The sequence below is a fragment of the Chenopodium quinoa genome, unplaced genomic scaffold (assembly GCF_001683475.1).
Source record: "Chenopodium quinoa cultivar QQ74 unplaced genomic scaffold, ASM168347v1, whole genome shotgun sequence".
In the NCBI taxonomy this organism is placed as follows: domain Eukaryota; kingdom Viridiplantae; phylum Streptophyta; class Magnoliopsida; order Caryophyllales; family Amaranthaceae; genus Chenopodium; species Chenopodium quinoa.
Genome location: NW_018744718.1, coordinates 364,314 through 376,329, shown reverse-complemented (window position 1 = coordinate 376,329; position 12,016 = coordinate 364,314). Strand labels below are relative to the sequence as shown.

The following is a 12,016-nucleotide window of genomic DNA, read 5'->3' as shown; positions in this document are numbered from 1 at the left end:
GTCAACGCAACATCGATTCAACTTAAAAATATTGGAAGAGGTTACGGTTCCCACATTATGTATAAAATAAACGGAACATATCTATGCATAATGTGGGATAGTCTCAAAAAATAATTATTTAATCTAAACGGGTCATGTTCGGTTTTGTTTCGTGTAGTGTTGACTTCATGTCCTTCTCTCAATAACTATGTGTTAATGTCATGCTGATTCCAATTGTGTTGCAACACCATGTTGGTTTCTATATTGAGGATGAATCAAGGGCGGGCACACAACTACACAAGGGCACCAAGATCTTAAATCAAGCTCGGGTGGAAGACCAAACTCAAGAGGACGACTCCTATTAACCCTCTCCAGTTCCCCCATATTCGCCCATCTCAAATTTTATGAGAGAATAATAAAACGTTACCATGTACAAATAAGGAAAATAAAACCCTATTTCTAGGAAATGGATTCATAAAATTCGCATATCAACTAAAATGGAAGTATATTTGGTTTATTGTTTTAGGTTCAAGGAATAAATATATCTGAAGAATGAGCATCTGCCTGTTAAATTGGTTAAACGAGAGAACTTATCAAACACACCACAATACAGTAGAAACTAAAACAAATCAAGAAAGAGAATAAAATTTTGATTCTTCAAAAGATATTTCATCATTAACACAAAAGAGAACACCTGAGAATAGGTACTCCTACTGTATATACCATATGTTGCTCTGGCCCAAACATGTTTAATCTCTAAACGAACTTGAGTAAATACATATACCTTAACTGCACAATCGAACTTGAGTAAATACATAGCCAGAGCCTAAACCTGCATACAGTTGAAACAACAACAGGATCAAGATCTTCTTTGACAGCAAAAAGCCAAAAATAGACTGATAGTCTGAGAGATGATTCATATTCACTCACCCCGGAAATAGGAAATAATGTGTCAATCTAATCAACAAACATGGAAGCTCGAGAGTAATGACCATACCTAGATAGAAAATAAGCCAGCAAACAACTAACTCCTGCTCTGCAACTTCATGCATCATCTTTGTTGTTGATCAGAACCCGATGGTCCTACTGAAGGTGTAGCTGGCCCACTGCCTGCTGATCCATTTTCCATTGGAGGGGGTACACCCCATTTTCCTTCAGATTCAAGTGGCTCGAATACATGAACACCACCATCCGAAAGTCCTACCGCAAACTGATTTGCTTCTTGCGGATGTGCAGCGATGACAAGCGGATGGACATTAGAGCTACTGCAATACAATAATTACAGAATAATTAGATGTATAACAGCAATTTGCTAAATCATACTAGAGCATCTCAAGAAACTTGATGTCGCAATTAAAGCACTCAATAGCAAAATCTTAATTTTGAAATCTATTTTGATGACCACCTTCTCACAATCTCACATGCCTCCCAACCCCCAATCTTCCCCTTATTGGTGTTGAAAAAGGCATGTAAAAGTATATCAACCAAATAAGAAAGTTCCATAACTCATCATCGTACACACTACTACCAAATAGGTGCATGGAGGGCTAATTTTCTTCACCAGCACTAATTTCAAAATCAACAATACAGATTCTTAAACTCTTTCATAGAATGAAAAGTTGCTTGCTATCATCTCTCAGCAAAGAAATGCTATTCCAACTGTCAACACTGCTAAACAAGTAAATATGTACCTGACATTGGCTGGAAGATATGCAGAAGGATTAATTCGACATCTTAGTCTGAGATTTGCAGCACTGAACACACAAACAGTTGCATCCAAGAAGCTGGCGTATACCAGTTGACTATCACAAGAAAATGTTGCATGGGAGATTGGAGCAGAAGATTCACGTGGAACCCACTGAAAAACAGATAATAAATTTTTTTTTTAAAAAAAAAGAAAAAAACATTAGTGCAAAGCATCATAAGTAAAGACTTGAAGCCATCGTTTCATGCTTGGAAGATGACACACCTGCTTAACACATTCTAATTGTTTTGTTTCAAAAATTGCCAGCTGAGTTTCATGCACAACAAGGAAATGTATTTGGTCTTGATGAAATTGGACACGTGTATCTGATGGTGCTGTCGGTGCCCTTCCTGCAGGAAGCTGCAGAAACTTTGACCTTTGCTTTTCCCAGTTATCTGAGCCCCATACACATATCTAGACATCACAATAAAATAAAAAGATAGTGATGAGCAAAGAGGCAGTACAAATTCATAGATGGTTCCAATCACCCTAACCGTCCCATACAAAAAGCATATACAAAGATAATCCATGTACTAGTAATTCAGGAGGATAGAAACTCTTTAGTATTACATACCTGAGCATCGGCACCAGATGAGACCAGAACATTTAACGAATGCGAGAAGGCCAAACCAGTTATTCTTTTTGAGTGACCTTTCAGCTTGCTTTTAACCTGCACCAAATAAGGAGATCGTCAGTGTCAATTTTGAACTAAGTTATCTGCAAATATTACCATAAAATTGCAAGATACCTCATCTACTCTAACGTTATATATCTGAATAGTAGAATCATCCATGCCAATAGCAATTATATTGTTATCTTGAGGATGGAAAGCAAGAAATGTTGCTGCTGGTGGTGGAGGCATAAAGACCGTCATTGTCTGCACTCAAATGAAAATTAGAAAAAAAAAATATACAGTGATAAAGCGCAAAATAAAACAAAAGATATTCAATAACAAGCCGGAACGTAGACTATGTGCCATTGGTTACCTTAAAAGTCATCATGTTGAAAAGGGAAATCTTCCCTCCGGATGCAGACATTACATACGAATCATTCTTGGACAAAGCAAAGCAAGGAACAGCCTCTTCAGGACTTGCATCAGAGATATCATTTGTCATCAAAATACCACTAGAGGGTTGCCAGAGCTGAGGTGGAACATTAGCTGATGCCTAAACAGACATATTAAGGTTACATATAGGACATTTTCACGCAACCAGCAAAAGAAAGTTACATAGGTGGTGTATATTACAAGCATACCTTCCCACTTGCGTTACGTTCATTCCTCTGCCATTTCCAAAGCAAATGAATTGCATTTGAAGCTAATGCCAAGATAGCATTACCTGAGTTTGTATAGATCAGTCTAGAAATCTGCATCACCATGCAATAAATAAAAAAAAAACTCAGTGAACGTAGCTCATTGTATACCCTTTTTTGAAAGAACATAAAAACGAATTAATACTGTCAGAAGTTCATAGCATAAGCAGGCAGCAACAATGTTGTTCTGAGTTTCGCATCCTCCAAATTACATCCAAATATCTATAAAGCTACAAGTTGAGCAGACATGCTATATACAACATTCACAGTTTTCACACCCTATTTGTACTGTTGTAGACATATATGCAAAACCTAGAGATAAAAAGGCAAGGACCTCAAAGCTTTTAAATCTTGAAGAGTATCCCTGCCTCCAGAGTCCAGACTTTAAATAATCTTCAAGTGATAAAGAGTCCAGGAAAACTTTCACAGGTCTCGACATCAGCGATCCAGAAGCAGACTAAGTAGTCCAATGCAATTATGCAGGTTCACCTCCAAACTTAGGCCACGTACAACTTCACATTCAAAGATTCTCTGTAAACTTTCCACAGTTCAACAGTGTCTGGTTGCATGCCTTTGTTCAGATATGGTCACTAGTCAAAGTCCCTAATTCTCAAGAAGCGTCTCCTTCAATGCATCAGCCATCCAATATGTAATTTCATAATGCCTCCCCTCTTCCCCCCCCCCCCCCCCTCTTTTAATAATAAAAAATATCCAATGGAAGAGATCTATTTTAATACATATAATGTCTTAAAGCTGATGAACTAGCTTGAAATAAGCAAATAATGATTACTCATGGGAAGCAGAAACACTATTGCCTTCCATCTTTGAATTATAGCAACTGAGGACTCTCACACATCAACCAAAAGCCTCCTAAAGGCTTATAGTAAGCTGATTAACAGCTTAAAAACTAGTGAAAGAGCAACAAGAATTTCCAGATAGCAAAGAGATCTGCTACAAGGCTTATTCAAGTAGATAGGGAGCATATCTCAGAGATCTTGTCTAATCTCTATAAAATAAATGTTAATAAGTATACCTTAGCTGCTCTCATGTGTTCAGGGAGTCGCAATGAACGACACTGAGCTGGTTCACTGATTTCACAAAGCTTCCAGATCTTTGATTTGTCATTAGTTTCCTCAAGAATTCGCGATTTTACATCTCCCATGCTTCTAGCATCTACATTCTGTACAGAGCAATTGTAGCTTTGTAAACAGACAATAAAGTGCTCAAGCACTGAACTAGCCTCCACAAACCAATAATTAAAAAGTGCAAAGGGGGAAAAAAAAGATTTGCTACAAAGCAATGGTAAGCGTATCTATACTCAAAGCAAATTAAATGTAGCTCAAACACGTTAGAAACATACCATTCCACCCATGGAAATCATAGGGGCACTTCTGTCAGGGAGCCCAGAACTAGTAGCAGCTGCAGCGGCAGCAGCAGAAATGGGATTGATTGAAGGCTGCAAGAGAAGTCAAATATTAGCTATGAGGTTCCCCAACAGTAGTTACATGCAACAGAAAATAAATCTCTAACTGTAACCTTTGTCAAAGATTCAGATGCTCTGGAGGAATCATATGAAAGATTTTCATATGTCCGTAAAAGCCGGAGGCCATCAGAATTAGCCACAATTTTTATTCCATTTTCACTTGCAGAGATTGCTAAAAGTGTACCATCTTTGTTGAAGCGGATACGTGGACTTGCCTTCAAAAAAAAAACATTGATAGTAACATTAGTAAGTTAGCAAGGGACATGCAATAAATCACATAATCTAATCTTCACAACTGCAACAGACAACTTACTGGAAGTCCTCCATCAGCATCAATGGAAGTCAACAGCTGCACATTGTCCATATCCCAGAACTTAATAGAAAAATCATCACCGGCAGCCAAATATCGATTCTTAGTCGTATCAAACTGAACAACACCTAGCGATCTTTTCCGAAACCCTTGATAGGTTCGCTTCACAGCACCTTCACTCTCATTCCATTCAACAATATGTGATTCACCATCTTTACTGGTACCACATGAAAAAAGCCTGCAATGACCAACAAAAAATAATATGAAATCAAATAAAAACAAGAAAAAGGGCAGAATTATGTTAAGCAGATACAAATCAAACAGAAACAATACTACAACATTCTAGTGGATCTACCTGGTCCCGTCTTGACTATAAGCCATGGTTGTGCACCAGCGGCCTGGAGCATCATAATCGACGCGAGAGCCCAGATTGTCATACAACCAAGCTTTAATCTTTCCATCGACAGCAGTTGAAAAAATAAACTGCTCCATAAACATGCAAAATCAAGGCACCTTAACATCACAAAATCATACAAGCAAAAAAAATAATCATATATATAACACCGAAGATTATTATGGTAGCAACCTGTATGTTCTCTTTATAATGTGGGCACACCGAGTAAACAGGAGCCTCATGGCCTTCAAATGTATATTGCTTTGAACCGGTAGCAGCATCCCACACCTACATATAATAATAAAATAAGGACAAGTATGGATTAAATATTCATAAATGTGGTTAAAAAAGGCAAGCAAGGATATAGAAGATGAAAAACGAACTTTAATGGTCTTGTCATCCCCACACGTGATAACACAGAGTTGTTTATTAGGAGTAGAAAAGGCAATATCGTTCACTCCTCCAACATGAGCATCAATCTGCATTCAAAAACATGTTTAGCACATCAAAATTTGAACAGTGAAAAAAAAAATCATAGCCATCATCTTTCACTCAGGATTCTGGCTGTTCTATATACCTCTAAATGTTGTCGTACATCTTCATTACCATGATATGAATATATTTGTACAATGTGCCTTGAGTATGCAACCCCTATCACACAAATAAATACAAGAAAAGGATAAATATATCAACTAAAGGATATATTTCATACAATTTAGCAACACAAAACTCATAATAGAAACTATAAATTCTCTAAAGCTCACCAAACAAGGATCCATCAGGGCTCCAAATCACACGGTTAACAGAAACGGCAGGATCTTTGACTAGAGCTGACTAAAAAGCAAGGAAAAAAAGAGAAATTATACAAGAATTAAAAGCAAGGTGACAGAAGTTAATAAGTCAACCACTCAACCATAGAGATTATTTATAGAGCAGGGGATTCTACATGTGATGCAAATCAGAAAATGGATACCTGCAGAGGCATTGAGCACGTACTAAGCTCCCAAACTTTAAAGTTTCTTAAGACCAGCCTTTCACGGGAGCCAACTTCCCATAATGCTATGTCTCCGACATTTGTGCCAACTGAAAGAAAAACAAAAGAGTGGCACAAGTCAGTCATCCAGAACAAATCATCAAAAAAATCCATAATGTGAAAGAAATGGACAGAGACTAACCCAGAAGTAGTGTCAGCTGAACAGGATGAAAATCCATACTCATAGGAGAAGACCCCTGATTCAAAGTCCTAACAACACTTTTGGGCAAATCATCAGGTGCATTGAATGGCTGAGTATGACCATGGCCAGGAAATGACACTGGCAGTACATTCACAGGAAGATTAACCTGTACCAAAGAAAGCAAATTTGATTTTTAAGAAAAAAGCATATTCTGACAAATTTAATTTCCTAATTCAAATTACAGAAGAAACAATGAATACATATTATAATATAGTTTAAAGACCTCATCAGATATTCCTATCGGTCTTGTTCTCTTGGCAACATGATCAGAGTCTCCAGATGGATAATCCATGGAAGAATTTGTAGGAGGAGTCCTTGGATGCTTCAATGCAGCTAGGAGGACATCAAGAAATATAACATTCATAAGGATTAACAAATTATCAAATGCCAGTAAAAGGGTACCGGAATTTTCCACCAAATTCAACAAAACATTAAAGGTATCTACAACAATACCAGGCATTGACGGAGCACCAAGCCCAATAGGTCCACCAGATACAGCGGGATGAGTTACAGTAGAAGGATTGGACATCCATCCAGCAAGAGGGGCTGGCACTTGAGCAGGTGTTGGCTGAAAAGGCTGTAGGCATATGCAGAAATATTGTCATGATCATGAATCAGTCCAGGAAAAATCATATACAACAAATCATCAAAACCACTATACCCACCCCATGTGCACCCAAAGGTGGAAAGCCTCCTGCTTTTGGCAATGAGCCTAATAGAGGATTATTAGCCGGCGATGGAGCACGAGCACCATTTGGTTGTCCACAAGAGTGATCCACAAACAGCGTCTTGATATCTGGATTCGGCCTAGGGTTCTTACACAGTTGATGCTGCCAATTCAAGCTGCAATTGAAAGTCAATTAAACAAGAGTTTAATTGTTGATGCTGATAGTATAGGTCATCCAAGTGAGGACAGACTAATGGAGTGAAGCAATAGAAGCATGAACTACATTTAAGCCAAGTAAAAGTATGCTGCTCAATGATAAATATATTCTTCAGCAGCCACATAAAGCTTTGTTACAGTTTCTTGTTGTCAACCATCCGTTTTTCGAAAACAATCATGCTTTAAATTTGCAGTCTCTCACTCTCTCCACTGCAATTACATTTGTAAATGGTGATTAACTGCTACATTGTCATTCTCAAGATGACATGGTACAAAAATCACTATAGCTACGAATGCTACATGACCAATTTTAACAGTTGTACTTTACGACAACGACAAAGCAACATGGCAGAGCCTAAAATTCATCATAAATACTCAAATCCAGCAAATCACAGAACAAAATCTATCCGCATTAATGTTGTACCTCTGATTGATCAGGGTTCGCAACCTAGAATTCTTAAGATTCGGAAATTGCAATTTGTCACGAAACAAGGGATTGGCTTCAATTAGCTTCTTGAGTTCAACCAACATTATTGCCCTTGCAGATTTTGTATCTCCATATTTAGACAACTGCTCATTCTCTCTGTGAACAAAACGCAATCAATTCAATGCCATAGTTCCAAAATCATATAACATATAGAAACTACTCACCACACAGTATTAATACCTGAAATTCTCCAATGTCAACAGTTGAGTAATTTCCTTAAACAACTCTTCATTAAATGAAGCAAAAACCTTCAGATCCTTGACAAGTATATCCACTGCCTTCGATCGATCATGCCTGCAACAAAACCCAATCGACCACATTTCACATAAACACCAGTAATATCACAATTGCAATCAACTAAAGTCCAAATGTAACATAAAAACTCACTTGTCCAGTGCCTCTAAGTACTTTTGCTTTCGGATTTCGAAGAATATCTTCATTGAGTATCGATTATCATCAACTTTCGTAAACCCCGAAAGATACCTCTCAACCTCGTCCCAATTACCATTATGCACCTCATCCTCAAAATACTTCATATTAAAGAAAAACCCAGATTCCTGTTCAAGCCTAATTATATTCATAGGCAAAAATCATAACCCATTTCAATTTAATCATCATAAACATAATTAACAATAAAGCAACCAAATTCATAGCAAAACTGTAAATATGAAAAAAAAAAAAAAAAAAAAAAAAAAAAAAAACTTACTTGTGAACAGTTTCCTTAAACTTTTCTTCATCTAAAAACTGTAAAATCAGGAAAACAAGCTCTCTACTTAGAGATGACATCTTAAACTGCTCTTTCGTTTTTCCGCCCAGAAATTCCGTGATCTCCTCAAATTTCTCCAGATCTGTAAAACCCCAAATCAGAAAAATGGGTAAATTAAATTTTAAAAGTAAATAAAACCACCATAATATCTACCAGAAATAAACAATTATTACAGTAAACAAATAAAAAATATTCCCAAAAAAATTAAGAAAATATAAATTGAAAAAAAAATATATACCCAAGACGAACAGTTAGTAGATTAGATTTGGGATTTATTTATTTTTTACTTTACCTAAACGACATTTTTCAAAAATCGCCGACAACCCAGAAAAAAGAGGAGAGAGAAAAATAAAAATTAGGGTTCTTAAAGATCATCAAAATTAAAGCTGCTTTCATAGCTTAAACCCTATCAAAAATCAAAGATGCCAAAATCCCAAACTGGGTTTTTTTAGTTTTTTTTTTTTACTTTAATCAAAAACAAAATTACATAAAATAAAAAGTACTCCTTTAAAAAAAAAAAAAAATTTAAAAAAAAATTGAAACTTGAAGAACACAGACCTAAAATCTTACCAACAGCAGAAGAAGAGATCCATACAAATCCCAAAATAAAAAATTAAAAATAAAAAAAGAAAAAATTGGTGAGAAATTCTCCTTCGATTACAACTTACTTTCTCTCTCTACTTACAACTTTCTCTCTCTAAAAATGGGGGTTTAGACTTCTAGAGAGAGAAAATGAAAAAAAATAATGATGGATGAAGAGAGAGAAAATAAAAAGGATGGGGGATGGATGAGTTTGTTTTTGCAGGAAAATAATGTTTTTGTGGATTTTTATATGAGGAGACAGAAAGCTTTGATAAGATAAGCAATTTACTTATCTGATAAGTGAGCCTTCTTCTACGATTACTTATTATGTGATACGATAAGTGAATTTGGTTATAATTAAATGTGGAATATTTTTATTTATTTTAGGTGGGGCCCACTTGGTTTTTTTTTAAAAAAAAAAAAGGAAATAAAATTGATTGACGAGTTATAAAATTGACGAGATTATCAAAAAAATAATAAAAAAATGACGAGTTTATCGGCGCGGAATCTTTAAGGTGATGAAAGAACAGGCTGTGTGGATTTTAATTTTTTGAGTAGTGCGGAGAAATGATTCTGTACAATCAACCACACTGTAAGTGGTACAGTAACAAGCAACTGCTCCAGTAGACTGGTACTTTGAAAAAAAAAATTCTTTTAATTTAATTTAAATTTATTATTGTCAAAATTTAATGGGTGTAGAACACTTACGGAGTACTCGTTTTGTTTTACTTCCACAGTTTACTATTGATATTGTTTTGTGGACAATTTTTACTATAATTAATAAATATAAATAAGTAGTAAAAGTACATTAGAAAAATAAATTTACATTGAGTATTCAAAAAAGTAGAGAGATAAAGTGATAAAAGCACATGAAAAAACAAAATTTACATGGGAAAATTAAATTTGCACAAATATTGTTACAAATTGGATGGAATTTTAGTAAAAAAATTAATATTAATGGCGGTTGAAAAATGTAAATGGGGTGAAAATTTTGGGACTAAAATATAATCAAAAGGAATATTCAATAAAAAAAAATGAAGAGAGTATATTAATTGCAATATTTTGTTTCACAAAAAAAAAATAGAATTTGCAATATTTTACCCTTGAGTATTACGGAGAACTCCGTATTTTGGTAATGATCTACTACTCCGTGTTATTTAATTTATCTTTCTCCTACTATTCTCATTTGCATAAAAATTTTAATTTTTTCTGTTTTTATCAATCTCACAAGCGCTTTACTTTTTGGTAGTAAGTGGAATGATGTAGGGCCTATTCACATTTACTTAATTTCAGTTTGGTTCGGTTCAGTTCAGTTCAGCTCCAATCAGTTCAGTTCAGCTTCAATCAGTTCAGTTCAGTTCAGCTCTTAATTTCTCTCTCATAAATTCATTTCAGCTCAACTCAGTTCAATTCAATCTAGTTCAGTTCAGCTCCAACTAGTTCAGTTCAGCATAATTCAGTAAATGTGAATAGGCCCGTACTCTGTATCAAAATAGTATAGAACCTTTTTCTTAGAAACTACGGAGTACTCCTTAATTTGGAACAAACGAGAAGAAAGAAAATATACGAATTATATGAAAATTAATATATAATTGATTTTTAAAAAGGTGGATTGATATCTTAGGGCCTGTTCCGATTGACTGAACTCAGCTGAACTGAACTGAACTGAACTGAACTGAACCGAGCTGAACTGAACTGAACTAAACTGAACCGAGCTGAACTGAACTGAACTGAACTGAACTGAACCGAACTGAACTGAACTGAACTTATTAATTAGTGACTTTTAACTACGGATCAGTGATCTTTGATTATTTATTGATTATTTATTGATATTTATTACTATACATATGTGTATATACAAATGTACATATTAAAATATTTACGAAAAATATACTATATAATTATAATTATAAAATGTATGGAAAATATATTATAAAATGTATGGGAAATATATTATAAAATGTATGGAAAATATATTATAAAATGTATGGAAAATATATTATAAAATTAGTTTAAGTTGTGTAGTACTCTAATTTTCTCAATGAGATTAACATTAGAAATATGTTTCAAAAAAATAGAACCATTTGAACAATGAATTGTATCAATATTATTATTGTTATTATTATTATTATTATTAATTATTGATAATTATTATTATTATTTATTGATTATTATTATTAGTATTATTATTATTATTATTGTTATTATTATTATTATTATTTATTGATGATTATTATTATTTATTGATTATTATTGTTAGTATTATTATTATTATTTCAATTATTATTGTTATTATTATTATTATTGTTAATATTATTATTATTATTATTATTATTATTATTATTTTTATATACAATTTATTATTATTATTTTTGTTGTTGTTGTCGTTGTAATAAGATCTTAAAAGAATGAAATTTGGCTTTATATCATTAGCAATATCATTAGACATAAATTAAGAGCTGAAATGAACTGAACTGAACTGAACTGAACTGAGCTGAACTAACTGAACTGAATTGAACTGAATTTCAACGGAACAGAACAGGCCCTTAGTATAATGTTCAATTTGCCAAATTTATTTTGCTTGATTTCTAATAAATATATTTGGATACTAAATACTAAATCATCATGATTTCCTCCATTTTATGTGCAAGATTTATCATATCATAATTCGTTTGATTTCTTACTATATGGTTCATATTTTTTTTCTTTGATTAATTTATTTTATTTTATTGAAAGCTAGATATACATAATAATAATAAATAAATAAATAAGGCTCATCTTATCTAAATGCACCAAACTAAAGGTAATAGGAAAAGTTAATGTTTACAACTATAAAAAGATC

The 12,016-nt window shown here is 34.0% G+C and overlaps 1 protein-coding gene across 1 annotated transcript; it reads right to left on the bottom strand.

Annotated features, from left to right (window-relative positions):
* Positions 1 to 592: 592 nt before the first annotated feature.
* LOC110703208 (protein TOPLESS) lies at positions 593 to 9,375 on the bottom strand. Its single transcript, XM_021880964.1, has 27 exons — positions 9,163 to 9,375; positions 8,533 to 8,674; positions 8,214 to 8,393; positions 8,007 to 8,120; positions 7,764 to 7,922; positions 7,122 to 7,299; positions 6,910 to 7,033; positions 6,680 to 6,789; positions 6,397 to 6,562; positions 6,195 to 6,304; positions 5,986 to 6,055; positions 5,799 to 5,872; positions 5,605 to 5,700; positions 5,414 to 5,509; positions 5,183 to 5,310; positions 4,831 to 5,065; positions 4,571 to 4,732; positions 4,395 to 4,490; positions 4,068 to 4,214; positions 2,978 to 3,088; positions 2,710 to 2,889; positions 2,472 to 2,600; positions 2,298 to 2,393; positions 1,949 to 2,137; positions 1,671 to 1,837; positions 977 to 1,244; positions 593 to 811 (listed from the first exon to the last, which is right to left on the bottom strand). The coding sequence occupies exons 2-26, from the start codon at positions 8,610 to 8,612 to the stop codon at positions 1,031 to 1,033; spliced, it is 3,411 nt and encodes a 1,136-aa protein (XP_021736656.1). The 5' UTR covers positions 8,613 to 8,674; positions 9,163 to 9,375; the 3' UTR covers positions 593 to 811; positions 977 to 1,030.
* Between the last annotated feature and the right edge of the window lie 2,641 nt (positions 9,376 to 12,016).

Coding starts and splice junctions, on each gene's coding strand:
- LOC110703208 (XM_021880964.1), bottom strand. CDS start 8,612: ATGTCATCTCTAAGTAGAGAGCTTGTTTTCCTGATTTTACAGTTTTTA. Junction 7,300..7,763: donor CGAACCCTGATCAATCAGAG/GTACAACATTAA, acceptor TTTCAATTGCAG/CTTGAATTGGCAGCATCAAC. Junction 6,305..6,396: donor TCAGCTGACACTACTTCTGG/GTTAGTCTCTGT, acceptor TTTTTCTTTCAG/TTGGCACAAATGTCGGAGAC.